General features: G+C 41.7%; 2 protein-coding genes across 2 annotated transcripts; both read right to left on the bottom strand.

Moving 5' to 3' along the window:
- Positions 1-1,206: 1,206 nt before the first annotated feature.
- Positions 1,207-5,223, bottom strand: bmp10 (bone morphogenetic protein 10). Its single transcript, XM_086313384.1, has 2 exons — positions 4,353-5,223; positions 1,207-3,828 (listed from the first exon to the last, which is right to left on the bottom strand). The coding sequence occupies exons 1-2, from the start codon at positions 4,759-4,761 to the stop codon at positions 2,795-2,797; spliced, it is 1,443 nt and encodes a 480-aa protein (XP_086169510.1). The 5' UTR covers positions 4,762-5,223; the 3' UTR covers positions 1,207-2,794.
- Positions 5,224-6,691: 1,468 nt separating this feature from the next.
- arhgap25 (Rho GTPase activating protein 25) lies at positions 6,692-24,807 on the bottom strand. Its single transcript, XM_086313382.1, has 11 exons — positions 24,157-24,807; positions 20,029-20,231; positions 17,881-17,968; positions 17,602-17,715; positions 15,078-15,282; positions 11,486-11,618; positions 11,285-11,358; positions 10,970-11,091; positions 10,438-10,592; positions 8,582-9,126; positions 6,692-8,161 (listed from the first exon to the last, which is right to left on the bottom strand). Exons 1-11 carry the CDS (start codon positions 24,218-24,220, stop codon positions 7,963-7,965), a joined length of 1,902 nt encoding a protein of 633 aa, XP_086169508.1. The 5' UTR covers positions 24,221-24,807; the 3' UTR covers positions 6,692-7,962.
- Between the last annotated feature and the right edge of the window lie 77 nt (positions 24,808-24,884).

Genomic DNA, 24,884 nt, shown 5'->3' with positions numbered 1-24,884 from the left:
TTCATATTTCTTCCATAGTTCTGTAAATATTCAATTAGCAAGCTTCGCATAGCTGAGGCCGCCTGTTGTCTCAGTAATTGAGGTTCCTGCTCTCTTGTTGCCATTTTTAGCCGACCTCTGCTCTCGTCTTGCGTGAGGGGCCATCCAGCGCCTGAGTTGTTTGCTTCTCAAACATTTTGGTGCACTTGTCATCAGCTGGCTGTGGCCAAAACAGTTTTTTTCCTCTTCTTTTTGGCAAAAGCAACTTAAAACAAGCGCAGCTATTTTGTAAATACGACATTCTGAAAGGCAGCGGAAGGATTGCAAAACGATAGGACTGTAATAATTTAGCTATGCTATGATTTCAAAAGATGCATTTTAAACATTACACTTCTCACATTTATTTGCTGTATTTGTGATCAGAATCATTGGGTTTTGTACCAAGTGTGCAGGCAGCTAGGCTACAGTTAGCTTGGCCTTTAACAGAGGATACAAACAGGTTGTGTGTGCGTTTTCTTAATATTCATTTGTGACTACGTTTATTTTATAGTCGCTTGCCTCCAATCTTTTCCTAGCTTTCTACAGTTCACTTCACACATTTAAGTCTCCATATTTCATCTTTGACCTAATTTCCTGCAGCTTTAGCAGTTTTATTTACTAGAGGTGGGCGGATTGATGCAAATATCGATAGTCTCTATATCATTAGTTGTGGTGGATTGATACTACTGCGACAGGATCGATACTTTGTTTCAATCCTCTGTGTAGTCCACGAAAAAATATGCCTCAAACATGCTCTTTGAACCGTTTTGTGTTGACTGTCACGTCTACTTTTTTAAAATAACTTATAATACCTTCAAAAAACAGAAATGTATCCAAAGAGCTTTACAGACAGACACATTTGCATTAAAGGTCTCCAAAAAAACAGTTTCAAAATACATGAAAAGCTGAAATGTGTTTGGAGCGGCCATTAAAATGTGCTCAGAATTTGCAAAGTTGTAACCCATGACACACTGATCTCCCCTACACAAGCTTCCTTTATAAGTAAAAAGTATCAGTACCAGCAAGACTGGCCCTGTGTTTACTTGGAATCAGATACCAAAAATGAGTAATATCGCACAGCACTATCATTTACCCAAACTGAGCACAAGTGCCTTTCATAGAACTTTATTGTGATCCACATGATTAACAAATCAGAAAGAACAGAAAGAGTTCAGCATTTCAGGTCTGAACTGCATCTTTTATTTAAATCTTCAGTGTGCATTGGTGCGTGAAAACAACATCACAGCCAGTCTTGCGATTGCAATCCCACAGACATTCACAGAAACCTCTGCAGCAGCAGAAAGAGATTTCTTTGCTTTTTTTTGTTTGTTTTTGCTTTTTATGAACAGGTTTTCCATCATTGCTATCTGCGGCCTGCGACCTGTCAGTGCGAGCAGTAGCTCGTCCGTTTTAATCATTAGCGGGGCCACAACTTATTTTCCCATGGTTCTTTGTTTGCTTGTGGTGCACGAACTGTGACCTGCAAGCTGATACTGCTGGCCCGGGTGATGTGCAAGTTTGGTGAAACTGCAGGGATCAGTGATTCAGGCACACGATTCATTCAGGATTTGTTTTTAATAATTATTCTTTATTCTTTCAGAAACTGTTAGCATTTCTCTTCCCAACAAAATTCACTTGTGCTGCAAATGCATTGTCATGGTTGCAAAAAACGTCTCTATGCTGACTTACAGTTATACATATATAGCTTTCTACTCTGTTATAAAAATCAATAAATTAGAACAATAAATAGTCTTTTATTTGACACAAGCAGCAGAGGTATCAAAAGGCCTTTAACAAAAGAAAATAATGATCTTCTTTGGGAATCCATCTATGGATGATGTGTAGCTGCTTCCCCACTCCACAGTAATGTTCCAACAAAGACATTTACCATCAAAGTGGGAAAAACAAAGGAGTTGGAGATATGTCCAGTTTGTGTGTCTGTGGGTGGGTGGGTGGAGGGGGGGTCCACACAGTGCTAGGTCAGCAAGACAAGCTAGTTAAGAATGTTTGTTGCCTAGGAATGTGGCCCACCCCTGCCTCACTCCCCCCGAAGCATCACCTCAAAAGCTTCTCACAGCGGCTTTAAGTTCTCCGAAGCTGAGTGGTGGCATACATGGTTCTCAACCAACAACACCTTGTTATCACTGAGGCTCGGGGGAGTGGAAAAGAGGCATGTGAAGTGGGAAATGGGGTTAGGATTGATAACCCTGACACTGGGACCTCAGCACAGTACCCACGTATCAGGAGGCCACAGGAGGCAGGCGGTGGGCCTGGAGAGTTCATGCCTTGTCAGGTTGCCTCGGGGAGTTCATTTCACTGCGCCGAGGCACATGAAGTGCTGATTAGTGTTTGCATCAAGTGGGGAGGCTAGAGATAAGTGGAGAGGAAGGCAGATGTCAGGGGAAAGGGGAGAGGGAGGGGGGCAGCGGGCCCACTAGTTCCCACCAGGCTGCAGGATGGGCTTGGTTCTTTGGGAAATCTTGAGACTTTCTAGTCTTACGTGTATGAGGACGTGCATCGTTATTGACAACAACGTCCATATTCACCTTTGCTGTATAAGATGAAATAATGTGTCTCGTGGTACAAGATATTATATTTGCTGCACATTTGAGAGTTCTTATAGTTTCATGCATAGTGACTGAACACATTCAGTCCTGCTGAGGAACCCTTATAGAGACTTTAGGAATCTGCATTCTCAGTTCATCTCCCTCTCTTTAGTTATTTTGTCCTTCCTCTTATCGTAAGACTTTCAGTAGACTTTCTAAGATAGTCCGGATTATCTGCAGCCACACTCGGCCACCACCATGCCTTCATACTTGTACTTGTAGGTGACCACCCCCGTGTCGTCCAGGTACAGCAGGGAGATGGGGTCCAGCTTGGTGGGCACACAGCACGCTCGTGCTGCCTTCTGAGGGCTGTTGATGTTGACCAGTGTCTGGACGATGGCGTGCTTGGTGGGTGTGACATGCTTTGTCAGTGGGTAGGAACAAATTCCACTGCACTCAAAGGCATCATAACCAGTGGGGGCAAGGATCCAACTGTCCCATCCAATGTCCTTGAACTCTACGTACAGAGACTGCTTCTTGCAGTGGTTTCCCTTGGCGTTGCGGCGAATGCGAGAAGCCGAGTCATAGATGAGATTGGAGCGCATTTGGATTAGGTCTTCCTCATCTGGCTCACTTTCTTCACTCCCCCAAGTCCCAAAGTCATTCTGCACGACCATGTTAGAGGTTTCGTGGTCGATCATCTCATTCAGTTCCCGCCTGTCATCGCGGTGATCGCTGCTCTGATCATCGGAAAAAACAATTAGCAGGGGTTTGTGTTTTTTCTCTGGGCTCGTGTCAATCTTCATGTCCCCTTGAGGCAGACTGCTGTCTTTGTTGGCTTCTGTCACGTCTTGAACATTACCATCATCGGCGATGCTGGCAATATGCACCTCCAACCTGTGTGTGGTTCCATCGTCAGATCCATGCCAGCGCTGCACAGCAGCAGTGAGGTCAAACGCCTCCCAGCCGTTATCGGTGCCGTAGACCTGGCGCGAAGCCAGTTCCACCAACTCTATCCGCTCCTCTCCTCCGCTGAATGCGTCTCCTCTGGCAGCGTTCGCATCCGTCACGTTATCGTCATGCGATACCAGCTCGTAGATAGTTACCCGGCGGTCGACACCAGCATAGAGGTGGCGATCGGTCTGGACTAGGGTGTAGAGGCGAAGCTCAGAAGCTGTGATGCGTTCATGATGTGGGACTGACACATTGAAGAGGAGAGGGTGGCGCCTCACTCCTCCCACACCAACAGCACTGGGAGAGGAATCTGGGCGAGGAGAAAAAAAAGTGGTTCAGACATAAACTTGCTTATTCAAGACAGAGAAACTTTGAACTCCTGTTTGAATTTAATCCAAACCGTCATGTCAAAGTAGAAATAACATTTTGAAATAAAAGGCTTTTTAAACTAAGGAAGAGTTTCAGTGTCATAAACTAAATCAAATACTAAACTTTGTACATATCTGAAAGGAGACCAGTTTCACAAGTCTTACAGATCACAGTGATAAGAATAAGAAGTGATAAAAAAATCATTACACGTATTAACTTTGCATTTAACCCTGTAAGGTCGTCATTAAGGACAAGTAGCCCTTATTCCTAACCCCGTGCTTTAGAGGAAAATTAAAGGATTTCTTGTTGTGGCTGTTTTGTTTTGGAAAAATGAAAATGTTTGGATGTGTGTCAGAACATTTAGGCAAAGCTTTACCATAATTTAAGGTTAGGATAATTCAGAGGGAAAAAAGTATCTCTTTTCTTCAATCTACATTATCAACAAGATACTGAGCAGTGACGTACCTTCGTTTTTGAAGCTGCGGATGATATTTGCCGTGGGCATGGCACTGTGGTCATTAGCAAAGCGGTTGTAGAGCTCCATCATGTATTCAGGTGGCTCCTGTCGTGTACTTCCAGGAGCTAAGGAAGGAGGACCCATGCCAGAGAGGTTGAAAGTACGCAGAAACTGTTCTTTTAGGCTCTCCAGCAGGTTTTGCACATCCTTGTTGCCGTCCTGCTCCAGCAACGATAAATCCACAACCCCTCCAGGCCCGTCTCCGAGACCCGGAGCGGGACGCTGTCTCTGACGGGCACTGGAGATGGGGCTAGTCTCTCCACAGAGGGGCCCCTGAAGCAGCAGGATGGAGTATGTCAAGAACAAGGTCTTGGAGGTGCAAATGGTTCCCAGTTGAGAGACCCAAGTGCTCGCCATGGGAGAAATAATCTGCAGCAATTTAATTTATGCCCTCTAGGGTTGTCTTTGGATGAGTTCATGAAAAAAAAGAAAAGAAAAAAAAAGATCTCTAATTCAGAGGTTAATTTAGGTAAAGATCAGTTTATCTGCAGGCTAAAAAGTTCTTTCAGCTGAAAAGTGTTGGTGGCCCTTGCACAGGCCAGTGTGAGCCTCTCTGCGTGTGTATTCCTGATGCTGTCTTCCAGACCTCACAGCATTTATTCTCACGCACACCTTTTGATGTCCTTTGCGACGCCGCTGTAGTTCCGGTGGCAGGGTGGCCGAGGCTCGTCTTTGTCCGTCCGACTCATCTCTGTTGTGTCCTCTGCTCTGTCAGTCTCCCTCTGTGCTCTGCTCTCTGTTGCCAGCTCTTTCTTTCTGTCCCTTATCTATGCTATGGTGGGCTCTGCATTGCTTCTGTGCGTATGGTCTTTTAGTTGGTGTGTGTGTGTATGTGTGTGTGCGTGCCTGCTTTCCCTTCAACTTTGTGAGATGCACATGACCGTGTTATCTCACAACTTCCTTAATGAGGATTTTGTAAACACTGTCCTGTAGCCTCTTCCTTGTGGAAGAGCTATTTTGTTTGGGTGGGTGCTCCAGAGTTGATATTCTGCACTTGTTTATTTGCTTTGTAAATGGTGGATTCTTGCGAGCTGCTGCCTAGGCTCCATTGACCATTTCTCTCTTTTTTTGGACAAAATACACCACAGGTCTGTTGATATCGTTCAGTGCACAGGATGCATCTATTAGGCAACGGTGGCACAAATGAAATTGAAATGCAATGAGGTGTGAGGCCTTAATGATAGAGCGTAAAAGATACTGAGTTCACTTTGGGTCTTGACAACATTTCAAGTAGCTCGTGAGAATGACAGAGCAGTACAAAAATCCTCATTCCCGTTCGTTCAGCCACTTCCACACTTGTGTAACGCTTGCTGAAAGTTACTTCCTCCTCTGAGAAGAGCAGCAGTATGTCTGAAAAGGGGTTAACTGAAATCAAGAATAGGTGAGGCACGCTCACGACATTTCATCTGGGGCACCAGCTTGCAAGGCATTCCTCTCAATTAGAATAACAGGAACAAGTCAAAGGTGATGGCAGTGGAAACTGGGTGACTAATGAAGCAGGCGTCCGAGGCCTCGTCCAATGTATTGGCACGTGCTACACGCTACAGTACGTGTGAAGCAAACAAACAGCTAAGCCGTGAGAGACTCTGATGACACTAGTTAGCAACGATTCACGCTGGCTTCCAATCAGATCCGAACAACTGCTCGGTTCGTCACCTGAACCCTCGTCTCACTACACAACTGTCCTTCATTCCTGAGCTTCTTTGTGTGACCCGCAGATACACTCCTGATTTTGGTGCGTCACAGATGGGAAGGAATGAGCCTTTCCTGCCTCTGCCACTCATCTGCCAGGCTGATGGTTGACAGACGTTCTTGTTATCTGCCTCTTTGTTAAACTGCTGCTGCAACAGGCCGTCACATCTTCTTGGTGGACTAAAGAAAGCTTGATAGTAAAAAATGTCTATTTGCACACAGAGTCAGGCCCCTCCATATGGTCTCCATTATCGGCCCAAGAGTGTAACAACTGAGGATTTAGGGAGCGCACAGTTGCTATTTTTGGACCAAACCTTATAGGAAGCAGATATTAAGTCCTGATATCCTGTTTCTGAATTTTAATGATTTCCATCTGTGTGTTCACTCCCCAGTGTTATCCTTTTACGACTATTGAAAATCAACACAATTTTCACCACAAAACCTCTGCTGTAAGACTTATTATTTTTACTGTTTTTAAAGTAGTACATAATCATTTTTGACTACATGGAGACATCGCTGACAAAACATTGACTAAGTCACCATTTTCAAACACATCCAGGAGGACCCAGAGTTGCCGAAGACCCATTGTCTTCGCCAACTCCTGAGGGAAAGGTCTGGATATTCACCTAACCTTTCCCCGCGCTTCTGTCATGATATTGTGGGGTTTTAGTGGATATTCCAGTACCTGTTATTAATAACTGGAAGGCTGGGGCTGTTTCCACCAGAATCTGCTGCTCTCAGGCAAACACAAATCCAAACTGGGACCAAAGAATAATTTCTGATATTTGTTCATAGACCCAGAATGGACCACAGCACAGAAGACAAATTCATTGCTGGGCCTAGTTTGACTGTGGTTATCTAGGTTCCTCCCACAGTCAAAACACAAGCGTGGGGATACGCTAAATTGACCGTGGGTGTGAATATGAGCAGAAATGGTTGTCTGTTTCGATTGTCTGGCCCTGCAATAGACTGATGACTGCTAGGATAGGCTTGAACAGTTTGCTTCTCTCATAGCTTGTATATTAAAGATGGATGTAGCCATCTTTTGTTTCATAACATCGTCCAGTCCTCTCTTGGCCCGAGTGATGTTATGATCGCCTACCTATTGGCTGCATCTGTTTGTACCATCCGGTGTGCCAGTTAAAGCAGCCACGCCCCCATTTTTAACCCCTTTTGACGGAGAGTTAGATGAAACCTAACCTCCTGTACTGTGCTGATGAAGGGCGGAGTTAGCTAAACAGACCTTAGAGGTTTTAATGGGAGTTACAGAGTCTCGGGATTGACACCTTTTTGAAGTTCACATAACTTTTTCAGCCATGTATCTGTCCCGATGTTCCTTAACTTTCCTCAAGAAAGATTTTTTTTCTGTTTTCTGTTATTAATTTGTTTGAACTGTGGGGGTAACACAACACATATTGGTACAAAAAAGCTTGAATGAGCTGTAAGATCATTTTGCGCATCGACAGACACATTTCAATTTGTGCAACTTTATTAATTTACCACTGAAATGAAACATGTTTGAATGACACACACTCTTTGTACTCTCTAACATTCATATTAGTTAAAGTCCCGTTATCCTCGGATCAAAGGGTTTGAGCAGAGTTGATGCCTGACCCTAGATTTCCATGCAAGTAATTCATGTAAATGTGTTCTGTATGACAGTTACACCAAATGAAGGCAATTCATACAGTGACGTGACTGTTGCAAACGGGAGGATCAAACATGTCCTTAAAATAAACACAAATATAATAGTCAATAATTTATCTATAGGACCAAACGGTGACTCCCAGTTCCCGTGTTAATGGATGAGGCTTCCCTTGTTAACAGGATCATAAACCCACATGTAAGTGAATCTCAGAATTACGTTTAAGTAGGAGCTTTCTCTCTCATGAGGAACTGCTGAATGTCTCTTTGCAGCTCGCCGTTGCGTCTCTGGGCCTCGTCTCTGCTGCGTTCTGCATTTTTTAGGCAGATCTCCAGAGCGGCCACACGGCGGCGTTCAGCCTCCAGGGCCGACTGGAGCTCTGCCACGGTGGCCTTCAGTTCCTTGTTCTCCTGCTGCAAACTGCAAGAGGCAATGACAGACATAAACAGGTTCACATGTGCAGTAAGAAAGGCAAAGGAAAAGCTAAGCTGTGCCAGGAAGAGTTTCTGCACCGGCAGTTTTCCCTCCAAATAACTCACGTCAGTTTTGTGTGAACACATGGACTTGTTTCCAGTATAAATAAACTCATTTTAAGTTTCCAGGAATCTAGTTCAATTTATGTTTATTATACTCCAGGGTCTGCTTTGCTCATATAAGATTCTCTCACATTGAATCCAGGCTCTAAGTGTTCTGCAACAGCACATCTACACTCTACAGTTTCGGGGTAGAAATTGAGCATTTCATTTCAGTATTTCTAAAACATTTTATTTTAGGAAAATTAGTGTTTAATGGCTGAAATGGTGGGTCAGGGTGTCCATGTGACTCTTTTGCTAATCTCACCTGTCTAGAAGTGGCTGCCCGGGGTCTTTCTTCAGCTCTGGCATGCTGTTGACCTGTGGAGGAGGACTGCTCACTGGCGTGGTGTCTACACTCTTCTTATTAGAGAGCATCCGGGGATACTGGAAGTCACTTTCAGGGGTTTGCGGCACAGAAGTGGAAGAAACTAAATTCTCACTCCCCCTCCGAGTGGTCAATCTGTCCTCCTCCTCTTTGTTACTCATTGTAGACCCCCCGAAAAATGATCCTGACGTTCGCAGGTCTAGGATTTTAAAAATGTCCTCTGACAGCGTGCCGCTCTTCTCGTCTGTGCTTTCCTGGATCCGACTCCACCTGTTGAGGGCTTCGGTCTTGGCTGCCATCCCGGTGAGCGGGCAGTTGAAGGTGGGGAGGGTTTGGGTGCGTTTGCGGGGGCTTCCGAGCCAGTCATCTACAGAAGGAGACAGAGGTTCCTGCAGCGAGGTTTTGGGGCTGTGGTCTCCCCTGAGTGGACCCGGACTGTCATTGTCCTCCTCCTCCGGAGACTCAGACAGACATGCGTCACCCATCTAACACAAACACAGAGAACACAGACTGATTACACATACAGAGATTTGCTATTTGCTGACAACATAGGCCTAAATTTCTTATTAAGCTATTATCATCCTCAAATGTATCCATGTAGCAAAAGTACTCTACCTCTCGGTCAATTTACCAATAAGAAGACCATTAGTAACCATTAGCATAATAACAGTCACAGTCTTACATGTCATACAAAGACACAGGAATTAACACCAGAGTCGATCTGGACGTCTCCATCTGCATTATTTATTTATTTATTTATTCATTAGGAGCCCCATTAGTTCCGCCTTAAAGCACAACTAATCCTAAGTTTTCTGCTCTTTGTTCTATATGATCTCAGTGACAGTGACAGCATCCCTAACATGATCCTCTCAAGCACACAGCTCAGGCTTTAACTCGTTTCCTGTTTAAACCTGTTGTTCACGAGGGGCAGCCAATCAAGAGAAAGCTGACTTAAATTAAGAGGAAAAGGAGCAAAGACAGAAGAAGAAAGTCCAGACAATGTAAGGCCTCACCAAAGTCATGCATGAGAGAGACGAGGATTATTCTGATCAGTTAATCATGCAAAGCTACCCTAGCAGTGTCCAACAATAACATATAGAGCAGAGAATGAAGAGAATAAGTCCCATCAAACCAAATACATACACATTAAACACATATGAACACATAAGATGTGGACAGTGGAATTCCACTGTTTCTTTGTTTCTTTGTTCTTTACATGAGAAGACTGGAAAACTAAAAAGAGAATGGCGAGCTAGCCCAGCTTTGTTTAAGGTACAAACATGTATGTCCTGTCACCTCAACAGCTCAACCATTACCGCATCACCACGATCCTTGTGTACTTATTTGACATAAAGCTTCTTTCAGCTGCTCCCTTATTCACAAGAGGCCACCACAGAGGACAGATCTGTGTGTTTGATTTGGCAGATTTTGAAGCCAGCTATTCTTCCTGATCCTCCCAGTCTCTCCTCCTGGTCCCAGGGTTTCTTCACAGTGTGGAGTAGCTGTGCCAAATAATCACTGTACTACATGAACAATCTCCTGGATCCACTCGTATGTTTATCATATCGATGTCACGTGTCAAGTATTTCCCAACATCAACCAGCCACCTGGTAATTGCCATTGTTCTGTAGCCACTTTTGTTAATAAACTAGCTCTGTTGTTTGTCACATATATAAATTCTTATGAAAAAGCTAGTTTAAATATTTTATAAATTCAAATTTCAGTAAAATAACGAGTCATTTTGACACACTAACAAGCTCGTTGCAAAAGCCTAATGTGCGGCTAAAGGCTCGTACCTCTGCAGACTCCCAGCCCACAAAGCTTCGGGGAGCATTCTTCTGGCTCTCTGCCTTGTTTGAAGGAGAGGGGGGAAGCACATCTTTGGAAAGAGGAAACAGAGTCTCATGTCGTCTGATCATCACCGTCATCAGCTTCTGGATCTGAGGAGTCGCTGTGAAGAACAGAAATGTGAAAAGATTATGATCAAAAGCTCTTATCTTTTGGCTTTTATTCTCATTTTTGATACACTTTCTTCAGTCTTCAATATTTAATTGGATGGGTTTATGCAATTCAGACAGATCGTTACAGAGACATGAGATCACTGGCTGAAAAAAGGAGCCGAAAACAAGCAGAGGTAGAATCTACTTGGAAGTAGATGTGCTAAATATTACAAAAGTATCTAAATGGTACACCAAGACTGGTTTATCTGAGCAAACACACTGTTGTTGTCTCTTGTTGTTGCCTAATATATCTAACAGAAACACAGCTGAAACTGGGGTCTTTTAAGATGAACCAAAACAGGTACATCAGTGAGCTGTGTGTCCTCACCCTTCATCACAGTGATAGGATCTTCTATCTGAGGTTTCAGCAGGTTGATGCCCATCACAGTTGCCAAGTTCTCCACGTTCATCTTATTCACCTTAGAGTGTAGCTGTACCTCAAACAAGAACCTGAAAAACAACAGGACACGTAACCAGACACAGGATAGTATGTCTCAGACCGAGAGGCTGATCTCAAAACAACACTGGGGTGATGGACCAGAGGGTCTCTGTAGGATCTGGTAGATGTACGGGTGTCTTTCTTTTAAACATATTAAGTTATTTTCAAGTTTGGATGTAATGACGTCCTTCAGCATCTACTCACCGACAAACGTAGCTGAGAAGATTGTAGTTTACTCTGGGGAGCAGAGCAATTTCTTTGTTCAACCTCTCCCAGCCCTGAAAACACATGCAAGCAACCAGTTTAAAGGATACATACGCTCAAAACATCAGAGGATATCCACTTCTTGTCCACATGTACGCTCAGCTCTGTATTCATCTTGCAGTGTGTTTAAATTAAGTGCACCTCAGAGCTGGTGGAGTCCAGGAGGTTGGTACAGTCCAGGAAGTCTTGGTACTGACTCCAGGGGACCACAGGTTCAGGCAGCTCCCGCAGGTACAGCTTGAGTAGTGACGCCACCGTGTGGACATCTGTGTCGCTGTGGCAATTTAAACGATACTCATTACCCAGCGAGAATAAACCATAGGCATGCAGATTGGCTGACTGGTGTGGAAGCTCTTGAGTTTATCTGCACATCATGAAAGGCTTTGCACAATTATGCTTTCAATCACACTAAGATATGTGTAAATATTTTTTTGGACGGACAAATAATCTTGACATGGTGGTGTGTAGCATAAACAGGGTCTGGGTCTCTTGTACGGAGTTTGCTGTTGTAACTGTGACAAGAGTGCAGTTCAAGAGGGAAACTCGAGGCCTTGCCTTTGATTTTTGTTGCAAAGTATCTGTTGGTTGGCTCAAAACTCATGTTCCCTGACTCTACTCACATTAGATTACAGACAAACAAGCAAGTTAAGTTAAATGGATGTTTTCATCTACAGTTTTCTGTCGGAGGAGCTTGTGATGTTGAGTAATAAAGGCGTCCTCCCCTGTGCCTGCCAGAACAGGATGTGGTATCACCCTCAGCTCTGAGCAGACACAAATCTATCAACTTCTCACTACATCTCTCTCATCTCTCCTTGCTTTCTCAGAAGAAGAAGAAAAAAAAAAGAGCTGATGCTGTTGATTGATTGAGGTTAGGATATTCGTCTCCTTTTATGGAAGTGGCTGTTATCGAGACAGCTAAATTTGTTTGAAGCACATTTACTGCGTCTTAAAGTTTCTTTAAGATGTGATAATTAATTCGTGCCATAACAACTTTACACTCACTATTTCCTGTGAATTCTATATGAAATTCATGCTGCTGTCCTTTTCACGGGACTGCTGTGATGAGCTAAATGCACCCAATGATTCATTAGCTTATATAGTAGCAAAACGTGAAGTAATTTATCAATCTTTCACATCATTGTGAAGACATTTTGGCCACTCTTCTTTACTACATTGTTTAACTTCATTAAGGTTTGTGGGTATTCGTTTATGCACAGCTCTGTTAAGGTCCTGCCAAGCATTTCAGTAGTGTTGAGATCTGGTCTTTGCCACTTTGCTTCATTCTTTTCTGTTTTACCTGCTGCTCTAGAATACTTTGGTATACAGAGGAGACTATGGTTGACTCAATGACTGCAAGGTGCCCAGGACAAGTGGCAATAAAACAAGCCCAAGTCATCACCCCTCCACCAAACATGGCCAAACATCTCCACATTGTTGCAGAAGTGGTTGTTTCAGATGCAACTTTGCAAAGCTGGGCTGTGCTACCGAGGACTTTTTAGAGAGAAGAGGCTTTCTCCTGAGAACACTTTCAAGCAGCCATACTCGTTATGTTGTGTTCTCAACATATAATATGCTAACTGAGGCCTGTAGAGACCGAGATGTAGGTTCACCAGCTGACACTCAGGGCAGGACCCGCACCATTGGCGCACATCCGGCCAATACAATCGGGCCATTATTCGCTTTAGTCCTGGGAAGATTGTGGTATTGTGTTAACACACCTGAATGCTCGAAAGTTTCTGCATTTATAGATGTGCACACACTTGCTGATAATCAGTTAATCAAATCTTCCATTTTTAAGTAAGATCATTGAAAAAGCAGTTTCTCAACAGCTCAATTACTTCTTAAAACAGAATAACTGCTACGATGCCTTCCAGTCAGGTTTTAGACAGAACCACAGCACTGAAACCGCTCTGACAAAAGTGTTTAATGACATATGTCTGAACACAGACAGTGGAAAAATGTCAGTCCTAGTTTTACTGGATCTCAGTGCAGCATTTGATACAGTTGACCACAACATATTACTCAAACGACAGGAGAACTGGGCAGGTCTCTCAGGAACTGTACTAAACTGGTTCAAAACATACTTAGAAAACAGAAAATACTTTGTATCAATAGGTAACTTCACATCCGAGCAGACAAGTATCACATGTGGAGTTCCCCAAGGTTCCATCTTGGGACCCCCTCTGTTTAACATTTACATGCTCCCACTGGCACAGATTATAAAGAACAACAAAATAAACTACCACAGCTATGCAGATGACACACAAATATATATCACAATGTCACCAGGAGACCGAGGCCCTGTACAGGCTCTTGGTAAATGCATTGAGGGAATCAATGACTGGTTGTGCCACAATTTTCTCCAACTAAACAAAAACAAAACTGAAGTAATAGTCTTTGGCGCCAAAGAAAAACGATTACAGGTCACCAGAGAACTTCAATCTATACATCTAAAAACCACAAACCAGGTGAGAAATTTGGGTGTAGTGATGGATGCAGACCTAAACTTAGAAAAACACATTAAGACAATAACAAAGTCAGCTTACTATCACCTCAAGAATATTTCAAGGATAAAAGATCTGATGTCTCAACAGGACCTGGAAAAACTAGTCCATGCATTCATTTTTAGTAGGCTTGATTACTGTAACAGCATCTTTACAGGTCTACCTAAAAAATCAGTCAGACAACTACAGCTCATTCAGAACTCTGCTGCTCGAGTCCTCACTAAGACCAAAAAAGTGGACCACATCAGTCCAGCTCTGAGGTCCTTACACTGGCTGCCTGTCTGTCAGAGGATCGACTTTAAAGTTCTGATGCTGGCCTATAAAGCTCTGAATGGTTTAGGACCAAAATACATCAGTGACCTCCTGACCCAGTATGAACCTTCCAGATCCCTCAGGTCATCTGGATCCGGTCTTTTATCAGTTCCCAGAGTCAGAACCAGACACGGAGAAGCTGCATTCAGCTTTTATGCTCCTTATATCTGGAACAAACTCCCAGAAAGCCTCAGATCAGCTGAAACACTCAGTTTATTTAAATCCAGGTTGAAGACTCACCTGTTCTCAGCTGCATTTGAATAAAGCACCAAATCCACACTTTTAAGCTTAAATGTCAAAACTTACACTAACTACTGATCTTATCTATTTCTGATTTTATCTGTTTTGATTTTATATACTGTTTTGTTTGTTTGTTTGTTTGTTTGTTTGTCTGTTTGTTTGTTTGTTTGTTTGTTTGTTTGTTTGTTTGTTTGTTTGTTAAGTGGGTTTAGAGCTCTGGGTAGCTCCCCAACTGGGTCTAGACTGGGTCTAGAGAGTATTTTAAATTCAGGGAATTTAAAATAGAAAGTAGCTCGTCCACAGAAGGACTGGTAGCTCCCCTTACGATAAGGGTTCAGATCGCGCGAACAGGTGTGAAATATGTGTGTTTAGTTAGTTTGTTTGTTTGCTTGTTTTATTCAATTTTAAATCATGCTTTTTATTTGTTTTTGTTTCTAATGTCTCTGTAAAGCACTTTGAATCACCTTGTTGTTGAATTGTGCTATACAAATAAATTTGCCTTGCCTTGCCTTGCCTAATCAAGTTCATTTGATTAGCAGCACCTGGCTGCCACTCATCCTACCCCATAATTCCTATGGAAGCTCGAAGATGTGCTCAGTTTTCCAGGGTCAGATGCAATGATAATCTCATATCTCCCATGTCTTAAATGACTATAGAGAGAATAGTGAGGTCATTACCTGGGGAAGGAGGGCCTCTCTCCTGCATCAAAGGCATCTCTGAACTGTTTGACAGCATTATCCTGACCAGGGAGGCGGAAGATCCCCTCTTCGTCCAGCCCATGTTCTTTGATGAACTCCACGCACTTCTGCACCAGGATTGGGACCATTTGAGGTCCGAAGCGCTGCTCATATGTCACAGTGTCCATGAGACTCTTTCCAAACACTGCAGACATACGGAGAGCAAAGATATTTGGCATAGTTAGATAAATGATTTATAAAACAGCTATTGTCCCTTTTCATGTTAGTGAACAGGTGATCGTAGGGCAATGCTTAATGCTTAATCACTCGATTTGGTTGAATAAAAACATTTATATCGAGAGAACAATTCTCATTTCTTTACATTTCTTAAAAAAACATTTATTTTTGACATCAGTTTTCTTTAAATTTGCACACAGCAGGAAATAATCTGTTTCAAACACATTACTAGAAATACTCCATAGTTTCGAGTACAGGAGTTTCCAGCTCACAAGCGTGAATGCACTCAAATATGAGCTGCTCAGTTTTCACACTAACATGATATGACTTGACACATCACACAGACTTTATACTGAGAAGGTTAAAGACCAGCAGAAAAACCCAATATTACTGCATTTTAAATTACACCACTATAATCTTTTGGCTCTAAAAATCTGGATTGAGCTGCAACAATATTTTTGCCTACTAATGAAGCTGTTAAGTAAAATTAGCCTGTGAATATCACTCACAGATATAAATGTGTAGACCTTTATTAATAACATGACTACTCTACAGTAGGATATTTATGGATATTTGGTATTTGAACTGTCATTGAAATAATATCACACTTTGTTGTGGTGAAATTATAGAACTAAGATAACTAAAACTGCCTCCTGACCTACTGTTGTATAGTGGAGGACAGAAAAAACCTGCAGCGGGTGGTGAGAGAAGCAGAAGCACACTAAGCCCCCATCACGAACATCTACACTGGCAGACTCCAGCAGAAAGCCTGCAGTAGTCAATGATTCCTCTCAGCCTGGTCATTCCTTTTCTTTTACCCACACCCTTCTAGAAAGTGATACAGCTTCTACAGCTGCAACTAAACCTTCTACAAGCGTCAAATGTGTCTTCTCTGAAGAACATATGATCTGTCCCCACTTTGAACTTTACTACAGCAGGTCTCTATACACTCATCTGACCCCATTTGACACTACATTGCATATACTATATATATCTTTTAATCATAAAGATGATCTTATCTTATAATTGCTTAATTTTTACAATTATCTTTCACCATAAAATATAGGAACTGTGAAATCAAGGTAAACAATTGTCTATTAGCATGCATCAGCCTCCTTCAGAGTGGCTATGAAGCTATGCATGGCCCTTTGAACCTGAAATTGTGCAAGTGAATCAAATTAAAAATGGCCTAGTTTGTCAAATGAAACCGAGAAATTGTGTAACTCTGAGTGGATGTCCTTGATTTAGCAACTGTCATGCTGGCTGTTCTCTTTCTTTTAGCCCCACATGGATACTTGTCAGAAAACGCAGTGCACTTGCTCTGAAAATGACTTTCATTATTACTATTTGTTACTGCAGATGAAGTGTAATAGTAAGTCAAACGCAAGCAAAACTGCCCCAGCAATACTGACTTCTCTATTATCCTCGGTGAGTTTACCCTTTTGGATTTGGCATCCATAGCTTGGGGAACTAAAGATTGACCATTGCTGTGTTATTTTAGTCTGACAAAGCTTTTTTCAGTTTGTGAGCTTCATATTTCATGAACACAAGAATGCAGAGAACCATTGGCAACAAACATAATGCTTTAAAATGTTTCCCATTTTCAAGGTTTCTGTCAAAACCGCAAGGATTTACTGACTGACATGAGAAAACAGCTAGTTTGATTCTGTCTGATGCTAGGCTCTAGCCTCGGCTAATCTACCTTCAAACACTACTAATACAAGACCTTAAAATAAATATCACGTTGTTATAGCAAATGTTTTTTCAGCTATTAATTAATAAGTGACTTTTATGTATATATATGCTTGTTTATATTGTGCTATTCTTAGTTAGTGTACTGTCTGTCTTTGTTAATGTTTGTTTATAATGCAGCACTGTAATGGAAAATAATTTCCAATAAAGTATTCTGATTCTGATTCAAATATTTTGAAATATTGTGTTTTTATGGGTAGGTAATATGTTTTGACTACTAGCTAGATTGATGACTTCCTCTTTTACACGAAGCTTAGCAAAGCCTTGCTGACATGGATGTTTTTTCGTTTTTTTGTTCGATTAAGTGTTTTACTTTTGGACGGTGCCAGGCTAGCTGTTTTCCTCTGTTTCCATTCCTTTTGATTAGCTAAGCTAAACAGCAGCTGACTGTAGCATCACGTTGTCAAAGGTCAAATATGAGAGCACCGTTAGTCCACTTATCTCAGCTGAATTTGCCGACAACGTCCAAGTTTTTAATTTCATTAGTCAAACAGGATTGTTTCAGTTTAATAATCTTTGACAGATTTTACTGAACCTCCACTTGTTGGCGCTCCGATGACTCTGCGCAAGGTGCGCACCCACTCCTCCATGTCACTCTGGGAGTTTGCCATCAACACATGGGGACATCGCTCTCTGTCTCCAGTTGAGCCTGTCAAACAAACAGGAAACAAGAAATATAACAGGAAATATAAAAAGGTTTCTGCTGTCCAATGACAATGAAGGGATTCCCCTAAAAAAAAAAAAATCCTCTTTAGGTCTTGGAGTAAAAATATCATGTAAGGTCTCAATTGTGAGTGTTGAGTGTGTTACTTACGTGGTATGATCTCAAAGAGGTACTTTCCAGGGTCATCTGAATTCGGGGGGAGTTCGTTAACTTTACTGAAGCGCAGCTGGATGACTCCCTGCAGGCCAGATCACATAAGCACAAACACACTCAGAATTGTAAAGTCCTTCATTGCCAAGAACCAACCAGCACAATTCACACACATACTTACATTTACCCTTTAACAAGCAGTTGGTATTCATGCTGTGTGTGCAGTGGGAAGGCCTAAACAGGTGCTTTTGTTGCTTATTATTACTATTTAAATGCTTACAAGCTGATGTAATTTAAGATGCATTAATGTTCACTGTTTATGACAGAGAACTAACAGCCCTAGCCTCTGTTTTCACTTCCTCTATCTACCATTACCCTCAACCCCCCTAAGTATTAAAACTAAAACATTATTAAAACAGAAGGCTTTTGGAAGGCTTTTGGAGTAAATCCTCAATTTTGTGCTTTTGCAGGAGACAAATCACTTACAACAGAAGAGGTTAGGAGCAGCTACAGCTGGCAACATGCAGTCCTAATTACATTTTATATCTAAGGAAATAAAACGCTGCTTTGTTTCTTCTTGTTTCACACCTTGATATGGTTGATAACTTTGACCACTTTTTGCTACACCAGTTTCGCTGCAAACAAAACTACGTTTTCAGAGCTCAGACAATAATAACAATTTGCTTGCCTTCATTTTATAATGAATACCAACATGTAGTTACGGTTAAGTTACAAAGTGCTCATTAAGTCGACTCAACTACCTTATTAAGAAGTTCAATTCCAGTAGGATTTTAAGCAGTATAGTAGTTTTCAATTGCTATAGACGGTGATGAGTAATTTAATCATGCACCTTTGCAAAATACCATAATGTAACTATTGAAATGAGAATGCAAATGAGTCTTTTCAATTGCATGACAAGCAGTGATAGACGTAGATAAGCATCAGAATAATGGGTTGAGGTTTGGAGTGCAGGTCTTTATTTTATCACTGAGCAGAGCGTGACTGTGCACACTTCTTTCTGCTAACATAGCAGCTATCGATCCATCCATCAGACACGGCATACTTAGTGTCAGCTTTGCGATTCTGACTTGAAGGCAGATAAAACAGAACCTGAGCATCTGAGCTGCGAGTGGAACTGATGCCTGGTATTTCAGCTAACATCCAAATCTGGAACTTCCCTGACACACCCACACAGGACACTACAACATCAGTGGACATCAGTGGAAAGTGCTGACTGTGGCAGACAAGCAGACGTTGGTTGGCTGCTGGCTTTTAGCCAATGATTCCATTGGTAATAGCGTGATGTGCACGCTAACGCTGAAACATTAGAAATAAACGGAGCAACATTTTACGTTTAGGCACTGATATATATATAAATATAAATAACCTCTTTATGCAACTCAAAGGAAGGAAGACATTTTAAAGGAATTTTTAAGATACTTTTTCTCGCATCTTTTTTATTTCTTTGAGCGTTTGCGATTACAGTACAGGTTAAGCCGGCTATTACAATATAAAACATGTAATTATTTATGGCATCATCTTTCTGAAGGTTTGCTTTTTGGCCCAGACAGAGCTACAGCATACCAACAAAACTTAGCTTTTTCAGAGATGAACGTTACAGATGTATACATGCAAAACGTGGCTTTAAATCAAACATAAATGTGCAATATTAAAATTCTTTCAATGGCAGAAGGTCTTTCATGTGAGGCTTCCTGCATCAGTTGTTTTCTCTACAGGAAATGTGTAAGGTTAGCCACACAGCTAGCAGTAAGTTTGTGTTCTTAATTAGACTTGATAAAAGACACATTTCTTATTAACGGATGAATTCTTCTACTAACGTGTGCATTTAATTATGAATAAATGCATTTATTGCAAAAATAGTTTATGTGACAGGAATGATGATTCGGTTTTATCTGTGCTTATCTCCACGCTTAACCACTGCATAAAAGAAGCGTAGCTTCAATAAGAAACTGGGACATGGAAATAACTTTGATGTCTTGTCATCATAAGAACTTCTTTTAAATACATAAATATATATAACATGTGAATGACTTGTTTTGGAAGTGATTTTATTCTAACAAAGGCCAAAGTGGATATAGAAATGAATAATTTTGAAAATCTGGATTAATCTGGTAAGGTCAGCCTTACCTGGACAGTAGTCTCCTTATCATCTTTGTGGTAAGTCAAAGTGCTTCCTCTCAGAACAAAGTAGCGCTGCTGCCAGTTCTTCACTAAAGACCTCTGTTGCTTCTTCAGCCAGCCGGCCTTCAGCGGCCTCTCCATGGACCTGTAGGAGCGCGGCGAGCCCTGGCCTGGGCCTCCCTCTCCAGGTATCACACTCTTGGACCGCGCTGCCAAACACCACAAGGAGGCAGCTTGTAAAAACGTCAAGAACAACAGCGCCCAGCGTGCTGTGTCACAGCCAGAGCGATGAAATATTACCAAAACACCAGCGGTACTCAACTTCAGCAGAGCACTTCCTCTTTTTTGATATGAATATGCATCAGCCTATCAGGGCTGAGACAGCAGCTCGCTGTATACTATTTTTGTTCCTCAGCTATTGAGTTTCAAGCTGACAGGAAACTGCTGGTCTAAGCTGACCAGTTTCCTGTGGAAGGTGCATGAATGCAGCTGTGATTGTACTAACATAAATAGCAATAGACTGACCACCAAACAATATGATGGAAAGGTTAGTGGTTAAGTTATGGACAGATAATGTCACATCACCTGTGACACTAGAGAGCACGAGGAGTGATGAAAGAACAAAGGTGACGTGTAGGCGGCCTAGTGAGCACAGACTAAACCACAGACGGTTTGAGTCCCAGACAGCGAGGTAGGACCAGAGATAGCTGGACTGAGACTGAGCCCATTTTCTCAGTGTTTCTTTAATTCTCTGTGTCTTGTTAGGCAAGATGACAGAGTAAAAAGAGAAGGAGAAGGGCCACAGTGGGGTAAACAGGAAGTAGCCACATCATTGCCGGAGGCCTGGTACACTTTGAAGGTCTCCACCTACAAGCTTTAGAGTCCTTTGGTCTCATTTTAATAGCACCACCCTGATTAGTGGAAAGTTAAAGTTGAGGAAATGTGAGCCCACACACATCGACTGATGTCACACCCCACCCTCAGCTGACAAACATAAAGTTCCTTTAATGTCACTTCATATCGTGACTAGCCAGATTTCCACAGCACCTCAGAGATGTGTCCAATAACCACTATTTAGAAGATTTTGCGATAAATCCAACACTTTCAAGTCAAGATGGACTCGGGGAAGTATGATGCTCAGTTTTACACAGACTGTGAAGAGTTTCATATCGAACTGATAATTGTAATTTTACCAATTTACATATTTCTGCTCAAGTGTATAAATGTGACTACCATCAATAAATGTAGTTGCCTAGCCTCGTTTTATGACGGCTTGTGATCAGACCGGATAAAAGTAGGACCAAACAAATACTTACAATAAATATTTTACTTTAAAAGCCTGATTCTTTTCAAAGAATACTTTATATGTTGTTGCCATAAGCTAGCTGAGGAAACTGATCTCATTCTTATAGTTTTGTGCTAAATAGAAGTAAGACACCACCAAGCATGAAACCAGAAGATGGGACAAAAGCTAGCCTGTCCCAGATCATTTTTTTTTAACTGGCTTTGTTTGCTTGTTTTTTTGTTAAACTGGAAATTGTTGTAAATGCCGATATATTACAGTGTAGCAGTGACATTTATAGTTTAACTCTCTGTAGAGCCAGGTTAACCTTTTTCCCTAATCTTTATCCTGGCAAAGCATTAGCAAACAAAGCTTGCTAATGCTAATAAGCTAACTGGCTCTCAATTAAACTTCATACTCAACAGAGAGACATGAAACCCTTCAAACTTGCTAATTATAATGTTGTACAATTACAGAACCACCTTTAAAAAGATCACTGTTGTGTTATATAATGAGGATTATGGAGCTAGTGAAAGTATTTATGTTTAAGAGAACTTGACTGGCTATTTTCTGCAAAGTTCCTCTAAAGTCAGGGTTTGATCACAAGCTACGAGATATTTCATTCCCTGGTACAATTTATTTATTATTAGTGAATTATTTTTAAAAAATCATTTACAGTGCTGTACAGAAGTCTTAAGTCATCCCATTTCTTCATCTCATTTCTTTATATTCTATTTTCAAGGAGCTGAATTTCCTTGTAATTTGGTCTTGAGCAATAACTCTCTGACGTTAGAGTCCAGTCCGTGAACCTATTTTTTAATCCACTTAACACTGACCTATAAGTAATTCCAGCATAAAAAAGGAACTTAATTCCAGGGATGAACCACAGTTGTGTGTAGATATAACAGAACCAATTTTAAATGTTGCTTTAGGCACTTCTCTGCAGGCCTGCCACAGAAACACAGGATTTGTTCCCATTTTTTATTGAATATATGCCAAATGCCAAAGATAACTCACCCTGACACCCTGACCTTGGAATTATGTAGGGAGCAGAACAAAAAGCAGCCAACATTAAATGTCCTTAAAGAAGACTAGAGAATTCCTGAAGACAGCTTAAAAAAAATTAGAAAGCTGCCTAAGACAGTTCAAGCTATGTTGATGCCTATTGTGAAAGTCATGCCAAACTGTATACATCTATGTAATGTTTGCACATTTTTCAGCAGAACTGCACTTTTACTTGCAAAATTCAAAGAAATAAGGGGTGGCTAAAGACTTTTGGTAAAGTACTATATGTCTCTGAGGATATGTCTGTGAAGGTTCTCAGTCACCCAGGTCATCGTAGTCTAAGGAGCTTGGAAAGAAAAGTGTCTGGACTTCTTTAAGTTGCTTGAAGACGTTTCACCTCTCAACTTAAAGAAGTCCAGACACTTTTCTTTCCAAGCTCCTTAGACCATACACAGAGAAGTTATGCAATGCAGTTTTAGCTTGCTGGTGCCCAATTTAAATGTCTGTACTTTAGGACTTTCAGAGGCTCTGCAGGTTCTTCCTTTGTAACACAAGTTAAACACCTTCAGTCTGAAGCTTCATATTTAATAGAGAGGCGTTCAATGTTCTCATTTAATCCTGTAAAATAAGAACATCTTCAAAAATGTCAACATATGACATTTGTTAAAGGATTGGTAAGTACTTGGGTCAAATGCCTTATTCCTCATCATTAACATTGACTCTGAAGGTGTGTGTTCGACCTTTACAATACTTTATGAAAGGACAGATGCAGTATGACTGTGCAGACATTTGCACATCATACAAGCCTGCACTTACATATACAGTATGTAGGCAAAGTTACACAGCCACAGGAACTTAGCTCTTGCATCAGTTTCCTGTTGAAAGGCTGCATCACTTTAGTCCCAGAGCAAAAAGAAAAAGAAGCATCCACTACCTAACACAAGATATCTCAGGGTAGCATGAGGAGAATCATGAAGGGTCACCAGAGTTGAGGAAGTTCTACTTCCATACTGGCGCAAGTCTGGGATATTAATATCCATGTGAGGCAGATAAAATAGATGCCGCTCAGGCAGCTACTTCCTTCCACAGTACTGAACAACGCTGACACCAATGGCAGAAAAAAAAAAAAAGATTAGAGTTAAAAAAAATTATGGTTACGACTGTACTGTAGAAACTCATCTAGTCACTGCTAGTGTCTGTGCTAACCTGTCGTGCCTTGAAAACCTGAGAGGAAACACCATTAAGTACTGCACTGATTCCACCCTGTGCAAACACCGCTGAGCACAGTATCAGTGGGTCTAGCACGCTGTACACTTTAAAAATATATCCTTGCATTAGCGTTGTTTGGTCAGCCGCTGGGGGCTACTCTGAGGCCCTCAAGAGAGGTGATGCAAAGTCTTAAAGCTTTTTGTGTAAATTGAAACCGTGAATTCTATGGTCTACGACGAGGGGTGTGTAAAACAAAAAAAAGTGGGGTGTTAAGCAACTGTGGTCAACTTCGCCATTGTGCTTAAAAACCCACACAACCCCCTTGTTATGCCTTTGCTATCGGCTTGTTTTCTAGTATGAACCACCTTTGACTTCTTTGGTTATACCACATGTAATTATAGGCAAAGAAATCAAAGGGCCACTTTTTCTTCTACGAGGTACAAATCTTTGTTGTACAAGGTACAGATCTTGCGGTGTAAATGTGAATGTGATCCCTGATTTCTTGGAATGTCAGTTGGTCAGTTTAAAGTTTACACGTCATTAGATAAGAACAAAACTGTTTCGTTTCTAGAATTTGAAATGTAAAATCCTTGCATCTGCTCTGGCTGTCAGTGAACGCAGCACGGCCACTGGCTTACCTATGCGAGCTGTCTCTGCCTTGAGGGTGCTGAAGTCCCAGTTGCGAGGTAGTTTCAGAGACATTGTCCTTCATTCATGCCACGGGTCAGTGTTTTAGTTCGCACATGCACCTCGCCGGAGCACACACACACAGACAGACAGACAAACACACGCATACACACACTCAAACACACACACACACACACACAGAGAGAGAAAGAGGAGATCTCGCAGATCAAACTTCCTTCTTCCTGTGTGTTAATCTTCTCTTTTTTTTTTTCTCAGCTGTTCACAACGAGTCCCCTCGGGTTGCCTTTACTTCCGTGTTCTGGTAGCTTACAGCAGAAATGGCTTCCAGGTTTTTTCACTAAAAAGGTGCAAAAAGTTCCAGGGCTTCATGTAGTGGGGAACTCTTCAAGTGGCTAATGCTGGATGGTGTCACAAGAAGAAGAGGGGAGAAAAAAAAAAGCCACCGGCGTCTTCTTAAAGGAAATGGTTTGTACCTCTTGGTGTCACTCCCTTAGTGAGCATGTTGCTTCACAGCTCAGCCCTCACTGAAGCAAAAGTCAGTATTTACAGAGGTGTTGTAAATGCTGATTTTTACATCTAAGGTGAAAGGTTAGGCATCTCACAGTGGCCCACAAAATACTCCCGACTGCACTGATGCTCACTTGTTTAATGATGGAGTAACTATTACACAGCTGGGTGTAAGGAAGTCAACTAAATGCAACTAAATGGGGAAGAAGCC

The sequence above is a fragment of the Aulonocara sp. 'chitande type north' Nkhata Bay genome, linkage group LG12 (genome assembly GCF_057382095.1).
Source record: "Aulonocara sp. 'chitande type north' Nkhata Bay isolate Kocher_YH1m ecotype deep benthic linkage group LG12, A_spYH_male_GT1.1, whole genome shotgun sequence".
NCBI classification, from domain to species: domain Eukaryota; kingdom Metazoa; phylum Chordata; class Actinopteri; order Cichliformes; family Cichlidae; genus Aulonocara; species Aulonocara sp. 'chitande type north' Nkhata Bay.
This window is presented reverse-complemented; position numbering and strand designations above follow the sequence as displayed.

Excerpts from the sequence above, each read along its gene's own strand:
- arhgap25 (XM_086313382.1), bottom strand. The coding sequence starts at position 24,220 with ATGTCTCTGAAACTACCTCGCAACTGGGACTTCAGCACCCTCAAGGCA. Across the intron at positions 20,232-24,156 it reads GGCAGAGACAGCTCGCATAG|CGCGGTCCAAGAGTGTGATA; the intron begins GTAAGCCAGTGG and ends GGTGTTTGGCAG. Across the intron at positions 17,969-20,028 it reads ATAAGGAGACTACTGTCCAG|GGAGTCATCCAGCTGCGCTT; the intron begins GTAAGGCTGACC and ends TCTGGCCTGCAG.
- bmp10 (XM_086313384.1), bottom strand. The coding sequence starts at position 4,761 with ATGGCGAGCACTTGGGTCTCTCAACTGGGAACCATTTGCACCTCCAAG. Across the intron at positions 3,829-4,352 it reads CCGCAGCTTCAAAAACGAAG|ATTCCTCTCCCAGTGCTGTT; the intron begins GTACGTCACTGC and ends CTCCTCGCCCAG.